This window comes from Furipterus horrens, unplaced genomic scaffold, assembly GCF_987537825.1.
Source record: "Furipterus horrens unplaced genomic scaffold, mFurHor1.1.pri manual_scaffold_3, whole genome shotgun sequence".
NCBI lineage: Eukaryota > Metazoa > Chordata > Mammalia > Chiroptera > Furipteridae > Furipterus > Furipterus horrens.
The window spans coordinates 95,094,416-95,111,791 of NW_028327173.1; the positions used below are offsets into that span (position 1 = coordinate 95,094,416).

Here is a 17,376-nt window from a genome sequence, read left to right on the forward strand (position 1 = left end):
GGGAGGCAACCAATATGCACTCTCCCACATGGATGTTTCTCTTCCTTTCTCTCTCTCTAAAAAAGCAATGAAAAAAAAAAAAAAGTCCTTGGGTGAGGATTTTTAGAAAAGAGGTAATTAAGTTAAAATGAGGACATTAGTGCCCACCCTAATATGACTGATGTCCTTTTAAGAAGAGGAGATTAGGGTACAGACACACACAGATGGAAAACTGTATGAGGACACAAGGAGAAGGCAGTCATCTGCAAGCCAACGAGAGAGGCCTCAGAAGAAACCAGCCCTGTAGACACCTTGATCTCAGACTTCTAGCCTCCAGAATTGTGAGAAAATAAACATATTATTTAAGCCTTCCAATCTCTGGTATTCATTGTAGCAGCTCTCGCAGACTAATACACACAATGAGCAGACACATAGTTCAACAAGCTATGTAGTCATAAGCTCCTTCGAGATGTCTGAGCCCCACTGCCTCCAGGGCACACCCAAAGAGTCTGATGTGTGCCAACCTCTGCTCAATGCAAATTCCCCCCAAACAAGCTGGGGCTGGCCTCATGGGTGATGCATGTCTGGTTACAGGAGACACCCAAGCAGAGGCTGACTGGCTAGACATGTGGTGAGTGATGTCAGTGCTTTTCCATCTCACAGAGAACTGGACAAGCAGGGGATGCACAGGGGCCAGGGCAGAACAAGGAGAATGAAAGGGGCAAGGTCTGCTCCCCATCACTGTTGTAATAAGAACAGCTCTTATTTTATGTTTGTTAGGAGAATGGGTTCAACTACCTAAAAACAAATTTTAAAACCTGTAAAATTGAATGATCTCTAAAGCCTCTTTGCTCCCAAGAGATTCTGTCATTCTTCTCCCACAGAGAGAAAAGAGAGAGACACACATTAACATAAGCAGAAAGCAGGCCTGCTGAACAACCCCACCCCTCATTAGCCTCCTTTGGCTTCATATATGATATCTATTTGTTGGTAAAATCTTTGAGGGAACAGACTTTGCCTTTAACTTTAGTTATAAATGCACCTGGCAAGGTAGTGAAACACCGCTTTCACCGGAGCTTGCTACACTCCGAGTTGCTGCACCATGTTGACAAGGAGCATGGTGTACAGAATCACAGGGTGACGTTGGTGCTTAAGGAATCCAACTTTCATTTGTTGGGTTCAAAATAAACACGCCTGTTTTAGGCAAATTTACATCCGGCATAAAGGGCTGTTTTAGCAGAGGGAGGTAGTAGGTGTAAAATGCAAGCCAGTTTTAGACAATCACTGCTAATAACACTTTACCGTCAACTGATTTGTTCCAAAGAATATTTCTCTAAGAAAATGACCTTCCATAAAACAGTCCACTGAAACATTAACATCTGAACAGTGAAGGAATATATTTCTCCCATATTGATGTATTCTGTTGTTAGGAGACGGGTTTGGAACAGAATTCTTACATTAAACTTTCTTGCAGACTGACTTTTATTGAACATGGCTCTCCAAGGGAACACATGCCTTTACTGTGGGAGTCAGTATAAAACAACCTGTCATTTATGATGCTGGAAAACAATTAACCAGATCAGCAAGTATATAATCCAGACACCTTACCATCATATTAAAATGAGTATGTTTATGAGAGGCAGCTGTGTTGTGGGGGAAAACTATTATATTAGGAGGAAAAAAAACTAGGATTTGTCTTTAACTGTCTATGCAACCTTGGGCAATTACTTAGCATCTTAGCCTTGATTTTCTCTTCTACAAAATGGGAACAGTATTTCTTTTTCATAAGTTAGCTGTAAAGTATAATTAGATTTTGTACATAAAATGCCTTTTAAAATATAAAATGTTATATAAACATAGAAATTATATAGGTTTATGATAATTATATTTGTAGAATAAGAAGCATGCCCCCCACATGTAAAAATTCTCTGAGAAATTTTCATGGAATAGTATAATTAGGAAGTAGTAGAACTGTGTCTGCATGTGCTTTCCCTCCTGAACTGTGGGAGCTCTCAAGGCAGTGCTGGCCCACAGCAGGCATTGGAAATTGGCTCATGGGAGGAAAGGAAAGAGAGAGAGAGGAGGCAGGAACAGAGAAAGTAAGAGAAAGAGGAAAGGAAGGAGTGGGTGAGGAAGGAAAGACTTTCTCAGGCTGCTAATAAAAGTCAATTTCAAAAGAATTTCATAGCAATGATGTTCTGAGTAATGACAGTATCTCTGAAATTAATACATAGTCTTTGAAGGGGTAAAGGCTCACTTGGATGTTTATTTTCCAGTATGATTGTTAAAAAAATTAGCTCACTATCTTCCAGTCACACCTCATTTTCTCCTTTAGGATACGCATCCATTGCATATGAGGGAAACAATGAATTTACTCAACTTTGAATTTTCACCTTGATGTAGCTGGCTATATATTTTGGCTGGCAAAATCTATCTGGCTGCTGTGTCAGCCAAAGTATTTAAAATATAAATTTCTATTCACTCCATACAAAAATGTATGGGACTGAAAAAGAAAAAATTTTGCTGACATATAAGGTTCAGTGATGCCCAAAGCTGGCTGGCAGAAACAAGAATGCAAAGAACAAGCAACATGTATCTGCTCTTTAATCAAGTCAGCCACCAACATGGTTTGGCATATGTCGGTATTTTATAATTCTGAATAACAGTTTTATCATCTGGTATGTACATATTTAAGGCTAAAATAACACAAAAAATTTATAACATAATTTTAAGTGGAAAAAAGCAACATCAGAGTTTGATACAGAATGATTATTTCTATGTTTAAAAAAAAAGAAAAAACACACAAAAATCCTAATAACAAAAGAATTTAAATGAGTGGCAAGCAAAAGGTGATTTGTTTCCTTCTTTTGGTTTTACAGATTTTCCTTATTGGGAAGGTAGTGCTTTTGTAATAATGAACAAGACTTAAAATTCCCAAATTATACAAAATTGTGTTAGTTAACAACAATTCCTATGACTCTAATCTGTCACCAGTGTTACAGAACTTGGTATGTACCAGCACAGTTGCCTTCATAGCAACAAGAGATATTTATCTGAGAATCTCCTTTCTTGCGATTACTGGTTCCCCACAAATCAAGGCTCCTGGTGTTCCATATGTCCCTGGTGCCCTGTAGGCAGTGGTACTGCTTTTTGACATTGGCAAAATGGGGGTGGGGTACACTTTAAAGACTCCAAACTTCATGTTTCTCTTCCTTACTATACCTTCTCTCATTTTCTTCAGAAGCCTGGGAGACACAGAGTGATGGAGCAGAGACTGGACTTACCGTGACCCACTCACATGTTTGTGTATGAAGTCAGCATGAAAGCGTGGGACTAGAGGGTCCTTTTCACCATGCACAATTAAGGTGGGGCACTGAACCAGGGGCAGCAAGTGACGACAGATATTACCTGAAAAACAAATGAACAGAGAGTTGGCTTTAACATGACCATTTCACAAGGTAAGAAGCTGAGAGCTGGGGCAAGTCGCACCTCTCCTCAGACCTCAGTGTCCCGCTCTGTAAGTTATGCTTTGAACTAGGTGGTGTCTGACGGACCTTCCAACTCTAACAGTCCATGGGTTTCCTTTTCTGTTTCTCTGCTGTTTCTTTTTTCTTTTTAATTTTATTTTAAAGCTTCATTAGTGAACAAGCAGTTTTGCCTGATTTAAATTCAAAATTCACATAAAACAGTAAGAAAAGCAAACAAAACCCCACAACTCTTTATATTACATAGAGGCAGTTCTCGGTTTGCAAAACCACAGTAGGTGCTTGTTTATCTGAAAAGCTCCTACTGGGAAATAAGGTCTTAAGCGGTCCTTGGGGTCCCCGCTAGCCTTCAAAGCTTATATACCTCACGATGAAGTTATAATTTACAGCTTCTTCTCATCCTTCCTGCCTCTCTGACATTCCTGACTGACATATTTTTGAAGGATTATAAGATTCACTCCTGTGCATAACAACATTTCTAAGTTCCCGTCCTCCGCCACCTCCTGCCTGTGAACTCTTAGGGCTTCCTTAGCCACTTGAGCTTCCGCCTTCTCGTCTGGTCAAATAGGGATAAATCATAGTTCCCTGGGTGGAACTATAAAGAGATGCCACAGTACCTACTGGCACCCAGTAGCTATTCCACAACGCCCACTCCTTCCTCTTCCTGCCTTCCCCTGCAGCTCTGAGAAAGCTGGGAGTGGGCCCAGGGGGTGCTGTCCCCTCCTCTTCAGTTGGGGGCTTAAATGAGGAGGTGACAGGCTGACTAGGGAAATACTTCTCTTGGTCTCTGAAGCTTCCCCCTCTTGTCCCTGAGATGACACACATCTGCCAACTATATACTCAGATAATTAAAGCTGGCATTACTGAGTGCTCACTATATGTTAGGAACTGTTCAAATATTTAATATCCATGAAACACTTATGATAGTTACATGTTTTAATTCATTTAGTATGTACAGTTATTTGTAAATCAATTATTTACTAAGCACTTGCTCTGTACTTGGTACTGTACCAAAGCTGAACATATATAACTCACTTAGTCCTCAGAACAACTTTATGAGGTAGTTATTTGTATCCCTAGTTCTCAGACAGGAAATTGCAGCTTGGAGAAGCTAAGTGATTTGCCTGAATCCATTCTAACAGCAAGTCAAGTGGCAAAACAAGAATGCACACCCAGGCCTGTCTAACTCCAAATCTGTGCAATCAGTCCCTGTGCTAGGTCTGAGCATCCTTAAACTCAAGTGTACAACCAGGAAAAAGGGCTCCTCTCAAGTTAATTAGTACAGAGAGAAATAAGGAGCTCATTCAGTCTTGTTGTAAGATGACTGATACACTGCTAGATCATCTGTATTAGGACATTTTTCACTCCCTTTCTCTTTAAAAAAAAAAAAAAAAAAAATATATATATATATATATATATATATATATATATATATATATTTCACTTTTAGAATCACAGCAAAACTGAGTGGAATGTACAGAGATTCCCCACTTACCTGCTGCTCCCACTCATGGCCTCCCCAACTACCAACATCCCCCAGAGGGTACATTTTTACAGTGAATGAACCTCCATTAACATAGCATCATCACCCAAAGTCCCAAGTTTCCCTTAGGGTTCACTCTCCGTGTTGTACATTCTATGGGCTTTGACAAATGTATAATGGCATATTATCTAGTATAGTATCATACAGAGAGCATTTTCACTGCCCTAAAATTCCTCTGTGTGGCCATTCTAATAGGTGAAGAGTGGGATCTCATTGTTGTTTGGTCAATATTTTAATTGGATTGTTTCTTATTGTTCAGTTTTAAGAGTTCTTTGTATATCCTGGATAATAGTTCTTTATCAGATGGATCTTTTGCAAATATTTTCTTCCAATCTGTGGCTTTTCTCTTCATTCTTTTGACAGTGCCTGTTGCAGAGCACAAGTTTTTAATTTTAACAAATACAGGACATATTTTTAACTCACTTAATTCTGCTTCTACCTTTGAGCAATTCAACCTTTTCCCTACTCTCTTCAAGAAAACATTAAAAAAAAAAAAAAGTTTACACTTCACAAAGTTGCCTTCTTTAATGGAAAACTCTGAGACACTGTTTTATAGCAATTTCTCTGTTTGCTTTAAAAGCCAAGGGAAATGAATTCCAAGGACCTATTTCTATGAGTGGGTACTACATCTGAACGGGATATACTTACTCTTGAACTTAAGCCAAGAAAGTAACATTTCCACATGTCCTTTTCATTGTGAAGGTTTTGACAGATGACTCATTCTGGAAATTATTAGTTAAGAGATCAAATAGGTCTGTCAATCACAATGATTTTATAACTGAATGTGCTCCAAGAGTAGATTTTAGCTACTCTATTCTTTCAGCAATTAAAAAAAAGAGACCAAAAAAAAAAGTAACTGCATCGGCCTGCGAGCCAAGTGTCGCAAGTTGGATTCCCAGTCAGGGCACATGACTAGGTTGCACATCAGGCCCCCAGTTGGGGGTGCGAGTCAGAGGCAACCACACAGTGATGTTTCTCTCCCTCTCTTTCTCCTTTCCCCTCTCTCTAAAAGTAATAAAAATAAATAAACAAATTATTTTAAAAATGTAACTATATAAAATACATTAATTCATAATTTCTCTTAAAGGTGTCAATTCTTACTGTAATTGGAAATCATGTCAATTTTTCAGATAAAGACTGGGAGACATCGATTATGGGCTAAAGTCCTATAACTTAGTTCTGAAGAAGGGAAAGAACTGAATACTCTCTTCCTCATACTAATTCTGCTGGGACTGAAGATCATGACAGAAAGTCCCTCCTTCTTGTCCTAGGGTAACTTGTCTAAATGTGCAAAAAGAAAAAAGAAAAGGTTATGTTGCAGTTTGTTTGTTTTCTAATTACTCATTCTGAAATTAGAAAAAGACTATTTGAAGTGTCTAGAGAATTATTTTGTCATCCATCACACAAAGGATTAGAAGGAAAAAAGAACACTCTGCTGTTAAAGACTCAACATTATAAACCTTTATACTATATGCAACCCATCTCTAGTTTAAGGTGGATTTGATACATAAGAACTTGCATTGTATACAAGTGTTCTCTGTTCATACATCAGTGTGTAAGGATAGTGGGCGAATGTATTAATCCCTGAGGAATTCTGGAACATCAGGGGAGGGACTCAAGCAACCTGTATAATCAGCAAAGGAACCATTAAATAGTTCACGTAACCTACCATCGGGAAGATGTTTAAACTGTTTGATGCCATCCACCCACTTTTCACAGGTTTTTGCAAAGTAGTCATACCCATATAGGGTTTCTAGAGGCTTTTTTGTTTTTTCACCCCACTTAGAAACATCTCGGATACCTGAAAAATAGAAGTGTGAACAAGAATAGGTTTAGTGTTATACTAAAGTTTATCTTCAAATATTGCAAGCACAGTCCAGCTCAGAGCCATTGCTTGCTGCTCTGTCTGCTAGAATGTTTCCCCAGATTTCCATATGGCTCACTCCTCACATCATCTGGGGCAGGCAGGCCTTGCTTTCCTGACCACCTTCCCTCCAGCTATTCTGCTTAGCATGTACCACTGCTTTACAGTGTCTTCTATGTCCGTGACTGAGTGTCTATCTCCCCATTAGGATGTAAGCCCCAGTGTAATGGACTTGGCTTTGTTTTGTTCCCCACTGTACCACCCGGACCTAGACCAGTGTTTGGTACAAAATAGGCACATAAGAAATTCTTACCAAGTGAAAGAAATGAGATCTGCATTTAATGCTTTCTGTTAAAGGTATATGATTAAAAAAAAAAAAAAAGACATTTCTCCAATTAGGATCACCTTAGTAAGAGTAATACTATTTACAAAAGAGGGTGTTCTTTTTTTCCTGAATTGCACTTACGTACGTTGAGAACTGCACATAAATTATTGATTTTAATTTCTGCTACTGAAGAAACATGGGTATAAAAGACTAAATACTGACTTCAAACTACACTATATATATAGATGATTCACTATCAGAAAAGGAAGTAATAGTTGAAAACCACTTTTAAAATAGACACATTTGATTACTTAGCCTAATCTTTTCCATACTTTAAATACACTGAGATAAAGATTCTAATCCTCCTGAGCATATTAAATATTGGTTATTTACAGCTTTTAATGCAGTGCTTATGCTACAAGGTGCAACTTAAAAATAACATGACATAATGATATGAATTCACATTGAACAATAACATAGCATTCCAGACAGTGCCAAGCACCAGGCAGAAGCCCAATCTATACTTAGTAAATGTAAATAATGAAGTGGAGAAAAAACTGCTCCTTACAACTATAACTGCCTTCTAAGGAAAGAGGATCCTGTTACAGTGCCTGCCTTTCTTCTGCTGATTGGTTTAAATCTGCAGAGATGTGGCCAGAACTGAATATAGAGGCTGAAAAGAGCTGAAATTCTCTGCACAAAAGTGAAAAGACTTCTGAAAGGGGTATAGGAAGGAACCTGAAAATTAAGAGATGGGAGGAGATTTGGGAAGAAGAAAAGGGAAAGTTGTAAGAGGGGAGAATGGAGGGAGGTGCTGGCAAGAGGGTGTGAAGATGGCCAGTTAAAAATTCCCTGTAGATGCAACACTACTCAGCTGTAAAAATGAAGGAAATTTTACCCTTTGCAACAATGTGGATGGACCTGGAGAGTATTATGCTAAGTGAAATAAACCAGTCAGAGAAAGACAAATAACATAATTTCACTCAAATGTGGACTATAATGAACAAAATAAACTAACAAAATAGAAACAGACTCATAGATCCAAAGAACAGACTAACATCCATCAGAGTAGGGGAGGGAGGTTGGGAGGCTGGGTGAAAAAGGTAAAGGGATTAAGCAAAAAACAACAAACTCCATAGACACAGACAACACTATGATGATTACCAGAGGGAAAGGGGAATGGGAGAATTGTTTGAAAATACATTTTAAAAATTCCCTGTAGATGCTTCTTCTTATAGCTATATAGCAGACTACGCCCTCTGAAAAGTCCTCTTAACAGTGAAACAACTAGATATTTATAATATGTAGTTTTTGTGGCATTGTTATGATAGGGAATACAAATGTTGGAAAATTTTAGTTTCAGGTAACAGCTCGTCGTCATCGTCGGCAGCCGTCCTTCTCGAGAGACGATGGTGTAGCTTCTTAAGAGTCTATCTGCACCGCCGAGAATGGCTGTGCAGTCCGACTCGGGAGTGACACGGCATCTGTCTCCTCCCGTGTTGAATCGACATCTTGCGATGACGCTGGAGTGTCCTCTCCAGTGAAGCTGAAGCTACAGAGCCTGGGCAGGGTGATATGGAGGGTCTGCTGTTGCCCATGCAGCAGACCCCCCCTCTCTTCGCAGCTGAAGGGTCCAAGGGAAAGACGGAGTCAATACAGCTTGGCTTCAGGTGCGCCGCAGGAGTTGCCGGTGTTGACTACAACGTCAAACCGCCTTAGGGACTCCGGCTCCGGATTTTCTGTCGGGGTTTACTCCCTTAGCCTTTCCCCTGAAGAGGTATGCCGCAAGGCAGCGGAGGTTTTTTGGAGTCAGAGTTTTCCTTCTCTGATTGCTACTTAGTAGGTGCTCAGTAAATGGGTGTCTGAATAAATGGACGAGGTGGGTGGTTTTGTGGCACTTATTTCTTCTTCATTCCCAATGGATAATTTCAACTTTGATTAGTTCATTCAAAGCAATCAGTAAAATCATTAATTTATTAAAATATAGGATAGATACTTCTGGTGGAGAGTAATATGTTGAGTAAGTATGAAAATGTAGAGTTAAAGGAGATTTACAAAAGAGGATATTACAACAGGTAAGAGCTAATAAGCTTAGTAATCAATGTATGTAAAAAGCTATTGTTTCAGGAACTGGACGTGTGACCCACCTTGACTTCAGGTAACCATGGGTAGTTCCATCTTTGTGCCTCAGGAAGACTGCAAGCAATCAAGATGGTATCTGAGCCATTGTGCTCCAGGGTGATCACCACCCAGGACACAAAGACCACTGCCCAAGGCACAAGGACCACCACCCAGGACACAGATGAAAGAATGCTGCAGCTTTTATCCAATTAATTTTTTCCCTGAATTCCAAACCCCTTACCTATACTTTTCTTCTTATTATAAAAAGGGTCCATTTATAATGGAATTTAAGACAGTCTGTTAGGGTACAAACCTGCTGCCTTCTCAGATCGCCAATCACCTAAATAAAGTGCCCATAAAGATTCAATCCCGCCCTGGCTGGTGTGGTTCAGTGGATAGAGTGCCAGACTGCAAACCAAAGGGTTACCGGTTCAATTCTCAGTCAGGGCACATGCCTGGGTTGTGGGCCAAGTCCCCAGGGTGTACAAGAGGCAACCACACATTGATGTTTCTCTCTTTCTCCCTCCTTTCCCCTCTCTATAAAAATAAATTAAAAAAAAAAAAAGATTCAATCCCTGTCTCCGCTTATTGGGCCTGGTAGGTGACAGGCAGCATGAACACCAGGTTTTCCAGTTTCAGTTAGAGTTGCGGTAATTAATAGACTACAGTGTGAATGTGTACAAGTATATACGTGTGTGTGCATGTGTAAGGGAAAGCAAACCCGGAAAATAGAACAGAGTGCTAAGACTACTGAAAGGCAGGGCTGCTTTTGGGGGAAATGTGACTGTTAGCAGGGGTGGGGAGGGTAGAGCTGAACCTGAGATGCCTGGGTTAAGCTGAGACGAAAGTGGCCCTGACCTGGTCAGACGCTGTGGTTCACAAGAGTAGTGAATGCACATCCTTGGTGAAGGAAAGCAATCTCAACGATGCTCGTTGGTCTTTTCTGTTTGCTTCCAAAGTAAGAATAAGCAAACAATTGTTCCTAATCGAAGATCACAAAACAATCAGAGTCTTTATGAAGCTAATGGAAAAAACTAGAAACCTGGAAGAGAAAGCTTTAAAAATTATGCAGAACATGACACCAACAGACAAGAAGATGAACAAGAGACAGGGAAGATGGAAAGACAAGGTCCATGAAGTTCCAGAAAAGTAGGAAAGAAGGAGAATGCAAGACATGCAATATTTGAAAGGAACAAGCAAGAATATTTTTCAGGAGTGATAAAAGAATCCACAAAGAAAAATAAAATGTAGCCTAAAAAGAGAAATAAAGAGAAGCCACACAGAAACAGAATAGTAAGTCAGCAATATTTCAAAGAAAAAAAGAGACAATCTGAACAACAGGGAGAGATAAGACACATCACTCCAGAGGAAGGAAAATCAGACTGACAAAACTTCTCAACAGCAATTAAGGAAAGGAGAAGACAATGTAATATTTGAGAAAATAATTTTCCAGTTATATTTCTGTTCTTAGCCAAACAATCTTTCAAGAATGAGGGTGACATAAAACACATTCTTGGGTAACAACTGAAGGTACTATTCCCAGATCTGCCCTTAAAAAACGTGTAAAGAAGAACTTCAGGGAAGAGAGAGATATCTTAGAAGGAATGTTTGAGATGAAAGGAAAGGTGAGCAAAGTAACTGATTGTTTGGTAAATGGAATAACAAATAAAACTCACTTAGCTAATGAGAAAATAAAACATTGTAACATTTCCTTACTTTAATTTAAATAGTTCTGTCCACAAAGAAAGCAAAAGACAAGCCACAAGCTATACAACATAAATACTAACACAATTACTAACAAGGGGTTAGTAATTAGATTATTAAAAAAACAAAAATAATCCCTCCGTAAACCAGTAACACTGAAATAATATTTGAAGTGTTCTTGTCTGTTGTTACACCTGATAAGATATACCTGTTAAATATACTGTACTATATAACTATTACATAATAAAAAACAATAAAAAGAAATGATATAAATAGGTGTAGTACAGAAGAAGAAACCCCAGTAGTCATAAACACATAAAAAGGTTCTCAACCCTAGTAGTAATAGAAAAATGCAAATTGAGACCCTCCCAATAAAATACCAAAATATCATTTTACACCCATTTGATTGGTTAGAACTAAGAAGTCTTATGATTCCAAGTTTTTGATGAGGATCTAAGTTAAGGAATCTCATATGTTGCTTATGGAAGTGTAAATTTAGTTGCAAAACAATCGGTCACTTTGTGAGAAACGCTCACAATAAAACACCAGGACACAGGACTGTAGCAGTAACCGAGGCAGTTGTTTATTCACAGATCTGCAGCTCTGGGCGCAGCCAGGTCAAAAGGTGTGTGCTGCCAAAACTGAACTGGCTTTTTTTTATCCTAATGTGAGTAAACCCCTCTTTCCTCCTCCTCCCCTTCCTCTCTCTTTTTCCCTACTGGATACTCTGGTACAATCTAACGCGATTGACTAAATCAACTAAGGGTAGTAATTAACTCATGAATAAGTTTCCTTAACTCGCTGACCATGCATAACTCCCAGGTGATAAATATTCCGTGATGAGTGCCCCTCACACTTGGTTAACTCTGACTGTTTATGTCTCCAGCCCTTCTACTTCTAAATTACAGTTCTTCAAGATTACATTTCTCTTTGCTGCTAATCATTTCTTACCGGTTTGAGTGTCACTTTTATCTGTCCCTTACAACTTCTACTGGGGTGTATTTTCATTCCACAATACTCAGCAATTTGATATACCATAGAGAGACACTGTTGCTCATATCCTTCACAGGACATGTACAAGAATGTTTATAACAACACTGGAAATACACCAGGTGTTCATTGATAAAAGAAAGGGAAAATAAAATGCAACATGTTTGCTCAATGAAATATGAATGAATCTCAGAAATATAATGTTCAGTGAAGAGTGTCATAGAAGACGAGCTACAGTATGAAATCACTTTGTGTAGCTCAAAAACAAATTCTCTAATAAAATATATAATACAATATGTTTATTTATGGTTTATATATCTAACATATTATTATACATTACTATAGCATTAAAATATAATGTTATGTATTTTATATAATATTTTAAATTTATATTTTATAAATTTTTACAAAATAAATAAAGTCCCCTGCAGTGGGAAGGCCAAGACCTTTTAAGAAGCAAACTGGCTGACGTTTAATATTGTAAGGGACAGATAAAAGTGACTCCCAAACCGGACACAAATGATTAGCAGCAAAAGAGAAATGTAATCCTGAACAACTGTAATTTAGAAATAGAACGACTGGAGACATAAACAGTCAGAGTTAACCAAGTGTGAGGGGCACTCATCACAGAATATTTACCACCTGGGAATTATGCCTGGTCAGCGAGTTACGGAAACTTATTCATGAGTTAATTACTACCCTTAGTTGATTTAGTCAATCACATTAGATTGTAACTCCAGAGTATACAGTAGGGAAAAAGAGAGAGGAAGAGGAGGAGGAGGAAAGGGGGGTTTACTCGTGTTAGGATAAGAGTGGCCTGCTCTGAGCATTGGCGCGCCCGGACTTGCAAATCTGTGAATAAGCAAATGCCTCGTTTACTGCTTAAGTCCTGTGTTCCGGTGTTTTCATTGTGAGCATTTCTCACAATCTGGGGGCTCATCTTGGACCCTCTGCCTGTGTGCAGGAAGGTGCTCTGAGCCAATGCGGGGAAACGCGTCCTACCCGTTCTTGGGTGTCTCGCTTGACCCAGAGCCCACCCACCTCCGGAAACGACCCAAGACTTCTTGTTGGGACAGCAGAGGATCGATGCAGAGGGGAAAGTAAAAAAGAAGAAAAAAAGCAAGCACCGTGGCAACCAGGCAACCTTGTGCACAGGCCAAGGAACAAAAGTTGGACTTAATTACTACCTTGGAGATTGGGCATCCTCGGGGAATTGAATGTGTGTGTGGCTGAGACGTATCTCAAGATATGAAGCGAGTGCAGAGTCCTGATCCGCGCTTTCATTCTCCTGTGAGGGAAACGGCCGGAGACGGACGTTGCATCTCAGGCTGTGTGCAGTGTCTCTGGTAAGAGGGTTAGCACATAGAACTGTATACAAGAAACTTCCAGTAAGGGGGGCTGACTATAAAGGGCATGGGCACAAATTCTCCAGTATAGAGGGATTGAGCTCATGGGGTCTGTGTTCAATCAATCTCTGGTAAAGGAGGTTGAGAACACAACTGGATTTAGCCACAGGAATTGACTGAGGATGGGAAATAAAAATTCAAGGCCTGGGAAAATGAAGTGGAGCCAAGGAAGGCCCCAAGGACATTCTGCCCAGTAGTCCATTAGGGAGAAAGTACAGGGCATGGACAAGAAACTTCCAGTACAGGGGCGTTGAGTTCATGGGCTGTGGGCGACAAATTTCCAGTATGAGAGGTAGGGCTCATGGCGGAGTTAGTGGGGAGAAGAACCCCAGATCCAGAATAAGAAGAAACAGAAAATGGTAAAATTTTGTTGTCTCCTTTGGCCAAAAGAACCCATTAAGGGGCAATCTGTTTTCTGGCCTTATATGTGAGTAATCAAACATCAGATTTTTAAGGAAAAGAGGGAATATGCTCTCGGCTGGTCACCACCTACCAGCAGATGCACAGGTCTCTTCCCTGTAAAAGAAAAAGAAGATAAAACCTGGGACCCTCTGTCCTTTCTTCCGTGGCCTTATAGACCTAGACAGCCAGTGGCCAACCGGGCAGAGGCACCACAGACAGTACAGACGGATTAGGCTGGGGACACCTAACAGGTGTCCAACTGGCAGGGCACAGGCAGAAATTTATTCTTAAGAAAGAAATTAAAGCAATACAAACAGGACCTTGAGAATTTCCCCAAAGGAATTGCTTGCAGCATTTCTTTCCACCCCAGGTACCTTCAGGCAATTCACTTTGCATCTGAATACTACTCCCTGTTAGAGCTGCAAGGCGGGACAATGTTAAATTTGCTAGCCAAGCAGCCATCTAATCCCCTAAAAAGCTACTAGGTCCTGAGAACATCAGGATAACTAACTTGGTACAGGTTACAGAAGCAGCAGGATGTCTGCCTCTCCAACACAGAGAGAGGAGGGGGAAAAAAAGGTGACACTTTTAAAACTCAGGCCGCTTTTCTTCAAACAGCAGTGGTAGCAGCCTGGCTGCCAATCGACACCACCTCTAGGGCTGTAACTGGAGGGCCCTCAACCTCTTCAAACTCCTCACTGCCTCAGGAGGGGACACATGCCTATATCTTAAGAAAGAGTGTTGTTACACATGGATGGAACTAATGTCCATTGTAGACATCCTGTTCAGTGGGGAAGGAAGAGGAATAATCAGATGGGCTGCTATAAGAATATGAAAAAGCAAGAATCCTACTGGTCAAAAATTGTCCCGGCCAAACAAAAGTTTCCCAATATAGATCCTAAATGGGATAACAACAGACCAAGGATAGGGCCCAGATGAGAGAACTTAGGAGTCTCATTGTTAGGGGAATCAAGGAGTACGTTCCCCTGAACATAGAATGTCTCCAAGGCACTCGAAATACAGTAAGAAAGAGGTAAAACTCCATCAGCATGCTTACAGAAGCTGGGGGACCAGATAAGAAAGTATTCTGGTCTAGATCCAGAGAACACTGTAGGGCAAGGACTCTTAAAAGTCACCTTTGTAACAAAAGCTAGCCAGATATTTGTAAAAAAAAAATTTTTTTTTTTAATTGACAGAAGGTAAAAGAATGAGCCAGATAGAACAATTGAAAAACTCCTCAGGAAAGCTCAAAGGTGTATGTTAGAAAAGAGGAGAAGCAAAAACTTCAAAAAGCTGCAGAATATCTCTGCAAATCTAGAAACTTTTAGCTGCCAAATACTGGGTTTGAGTATAGTCCTTCACAGTGTGGAAAAGAACAAGGATTGGAAGCATGTTATGATTAAATCTAAAGAAGTAAAAGGTATTTAGAAAGTTTGTAAATGTTGCAGAAGGTCTGTGGAAAGTCATAATGATAAAAAGGAAACAGTTATGGAAGTTCTAAACCTGGGAAAAGGAAATCTCAGCTGCTTGTGTTCTGATTTCATAAAAGCGTATTTTGGTCTGTTCTGTTGTGGAATTCCCTGTATCTGTTTTTGACCAATGAGACCTAGAAAAGGTCATCTGTAAACCGGCCAAGGAAAATACCTTTTGCCACCTGGGACCCAAAAAGGTGATAAGGGTTCCAGCCTGTTCAGCATAAAGAAGCAAGCCAGTGACTCTCAGACCAGTAGGAGATAATTAACAGATGAATCATGGAAAAGGGGCAAGGAAATGACATTCCCCAGCTCCTCACACATATCTCTGGGATCAAAAGGAGGAAGATTGTTGTCACCAAACAGAGAGAAATGGGAAGACGTAGCTAGATAACTCTGTAAATAAATTGAAGACAGACCTATAACTAGATTATTGTTAGTTAATCACACCCTGAGTTAAGTAGTTAATCATGTTAGACTATGAACCCAGATTAACCAGTAATGGAGAAACAGGGAGGAGAGGGGAGGGGGAACTAATCGCGTTAGAGAGAGGGAGCTAATTGTATTAGTACAAAACCAGTTTTCTTTGTCTACTTCGAGCACACATGCTGCTGGCTGGCAGTATGGCTGACTCTGCAGACTTGGGAAAAAACGCCTCACTTTGCTGCTGAAGTCCTGTGTCCTGATTTATTGTGAGCATTTCTCACAATTTGGGGTCTTGTCCAGGATCCTCAACCTGTGTGCGGGAAGGGACTCTAAGCTGAGGTGGGAAGACGCATCCTACCTGCTTCTGGGTGGCCCACTCGACCCAGAGCCCATCTGCCTCACAGTGTCCGGAAACAACCAAGACTTCTTGTTGGGACAGCAGTAGAATCCACACAGGGGGGAAACAAAAGCAAACACCGTGGTAACCAGGCAAACTTGTGCATGGGCCAAGGTAAGAAAACTGGGTTAATTACTGCCATGGTAGTTGGGCATTCTCGGGAATTGAATGTGTGTGTGTGGCTGAGGGCTGTGAGCAAGAAACTTCCAATACTGGGGGTTGAGCTCACAGGTTTGTGTGCAAGAAACCTCCAGTACAGGGGGTTAAGCACACAAGCTGTGGACAAGGAACCTCCAATAAGGGGGGCTGAGTTCATGGCCGTAGGCAAGAAACCTCCAATATGGGGGGTTGAGCTCATGGCATTTATGTATACAAGAAATCTCCAGTAAGGGGGGTTGAGTATACGGGGTTTGAGCAAGAAACTTCCAATATGGTGGGCTAAGCTCATGGGTTCATGCTCAAGAAATCTCCAATAAGGGGTGTTGCAGACACAACCAGATTCAGCCACAGCCACAGGAATCGACTGAAGATGGGAAATAAGAATTCTAAGCCTAGGGAAACTAAAGAATTAGGGAAAATGTTAGAGCACTGGGGAGAAGATCACTGGACCCAGAATAAGAAAAAAACAGAAAATGGTAAAATATTGCTGTCTCCTTTGGCCAAAGAACCCAATAAGGGGCGATCTGTGTTCTGGCCCCAGTCTGGGTCTGATGAAACTTGGGTTTGTCAAGCCCTGATCTTATATGTGAGTGATCAGGCATCAGCTTCCAAGGAAGAGAGGGAATATGCTCTCTGCTGGTTACAACCTACCAGCAGGTCTACAGGTCTCTTCCCTGTAAAAGAAAAAGAAGATAAAGCCTGGGACCTTCTGTCCTGTCTCCCACTGCCTTACGGCTCTGGTCAACCGGCAGCGTACTGGACACAGTCACTGTGGACAAACAGTACCGATGAATCAGGCCAGGGACACCTAACAGGTGCCCAACTGGTAGCTGTGCCCACGACACCCATGGCACTGGTGGGAACTTACTCTAGATTAAGAAAAGAATCAGAACACTGTAAGCAAGACCCATTCCCTCAGAGCAGCTGATGTTTTCCCTTAGGGAGATGTCCATGGGCCCAGGACAAATTGGATATGTCAAATGCTCCTTTAACAATCACTGAAGTTAGAAACGTAAAGCGCTATATGAAGCGCTTGGTAGAGGATCCCTTTGGATTGGTAGAATAATTAGATCAGTTCCTTGGACCCAGCATATACACATGGA

At 40.6% G+C, this 17,376-nt stretch overlaps 1 protein-coding gene across 5 annotated transcripts in view; it reads right to left on the reverse strand.

Annotated features, from left to right (window-relative positions):
- BPHL (biphenyl hydrolase like) overlaps nucleotides 1–17,376 on the reverse strand; it is a 52,453-nt gene that overhangs the window by 4,088 nt on the left and 30,989 nt on the right. For 3 of the 5 annotated variants that reach the window (XM_090269891.1, XM_090269889.1, XM_090269890.1), the window contains exons 6-9: nucleotides 13,911–13,933; nucleotides 13,199–13,299; nucleotides 6,677–6,808; nucleotides 3,225–3,387 (exon numbers count right to left, since the gene is read on the reverse strand). In XM_090269891.1, coding sequence (XP_090126017.1) covers nucleotides 3,260–3,387; nucleotides 6,677–6,808; nucleotides 13,199–13,299; nucleotides 13,911–13,933 — 384 coding nt within the window. In that variant the 3' untranslated portion in view covers nucleotides 3,225–3,259. Of the gene's footprint in view, nucleotides 1–3,224; nucleotides 3,388–6,676; nucleotides 6,809–13,198; nucleotides 13,300–13,910; nucleotides 13,934–17,376 lie in introns of those variants that run through there. The other 2 variants (XM_090269893.1, XM_090269892.1) reach the window with 2 other exon arrangements.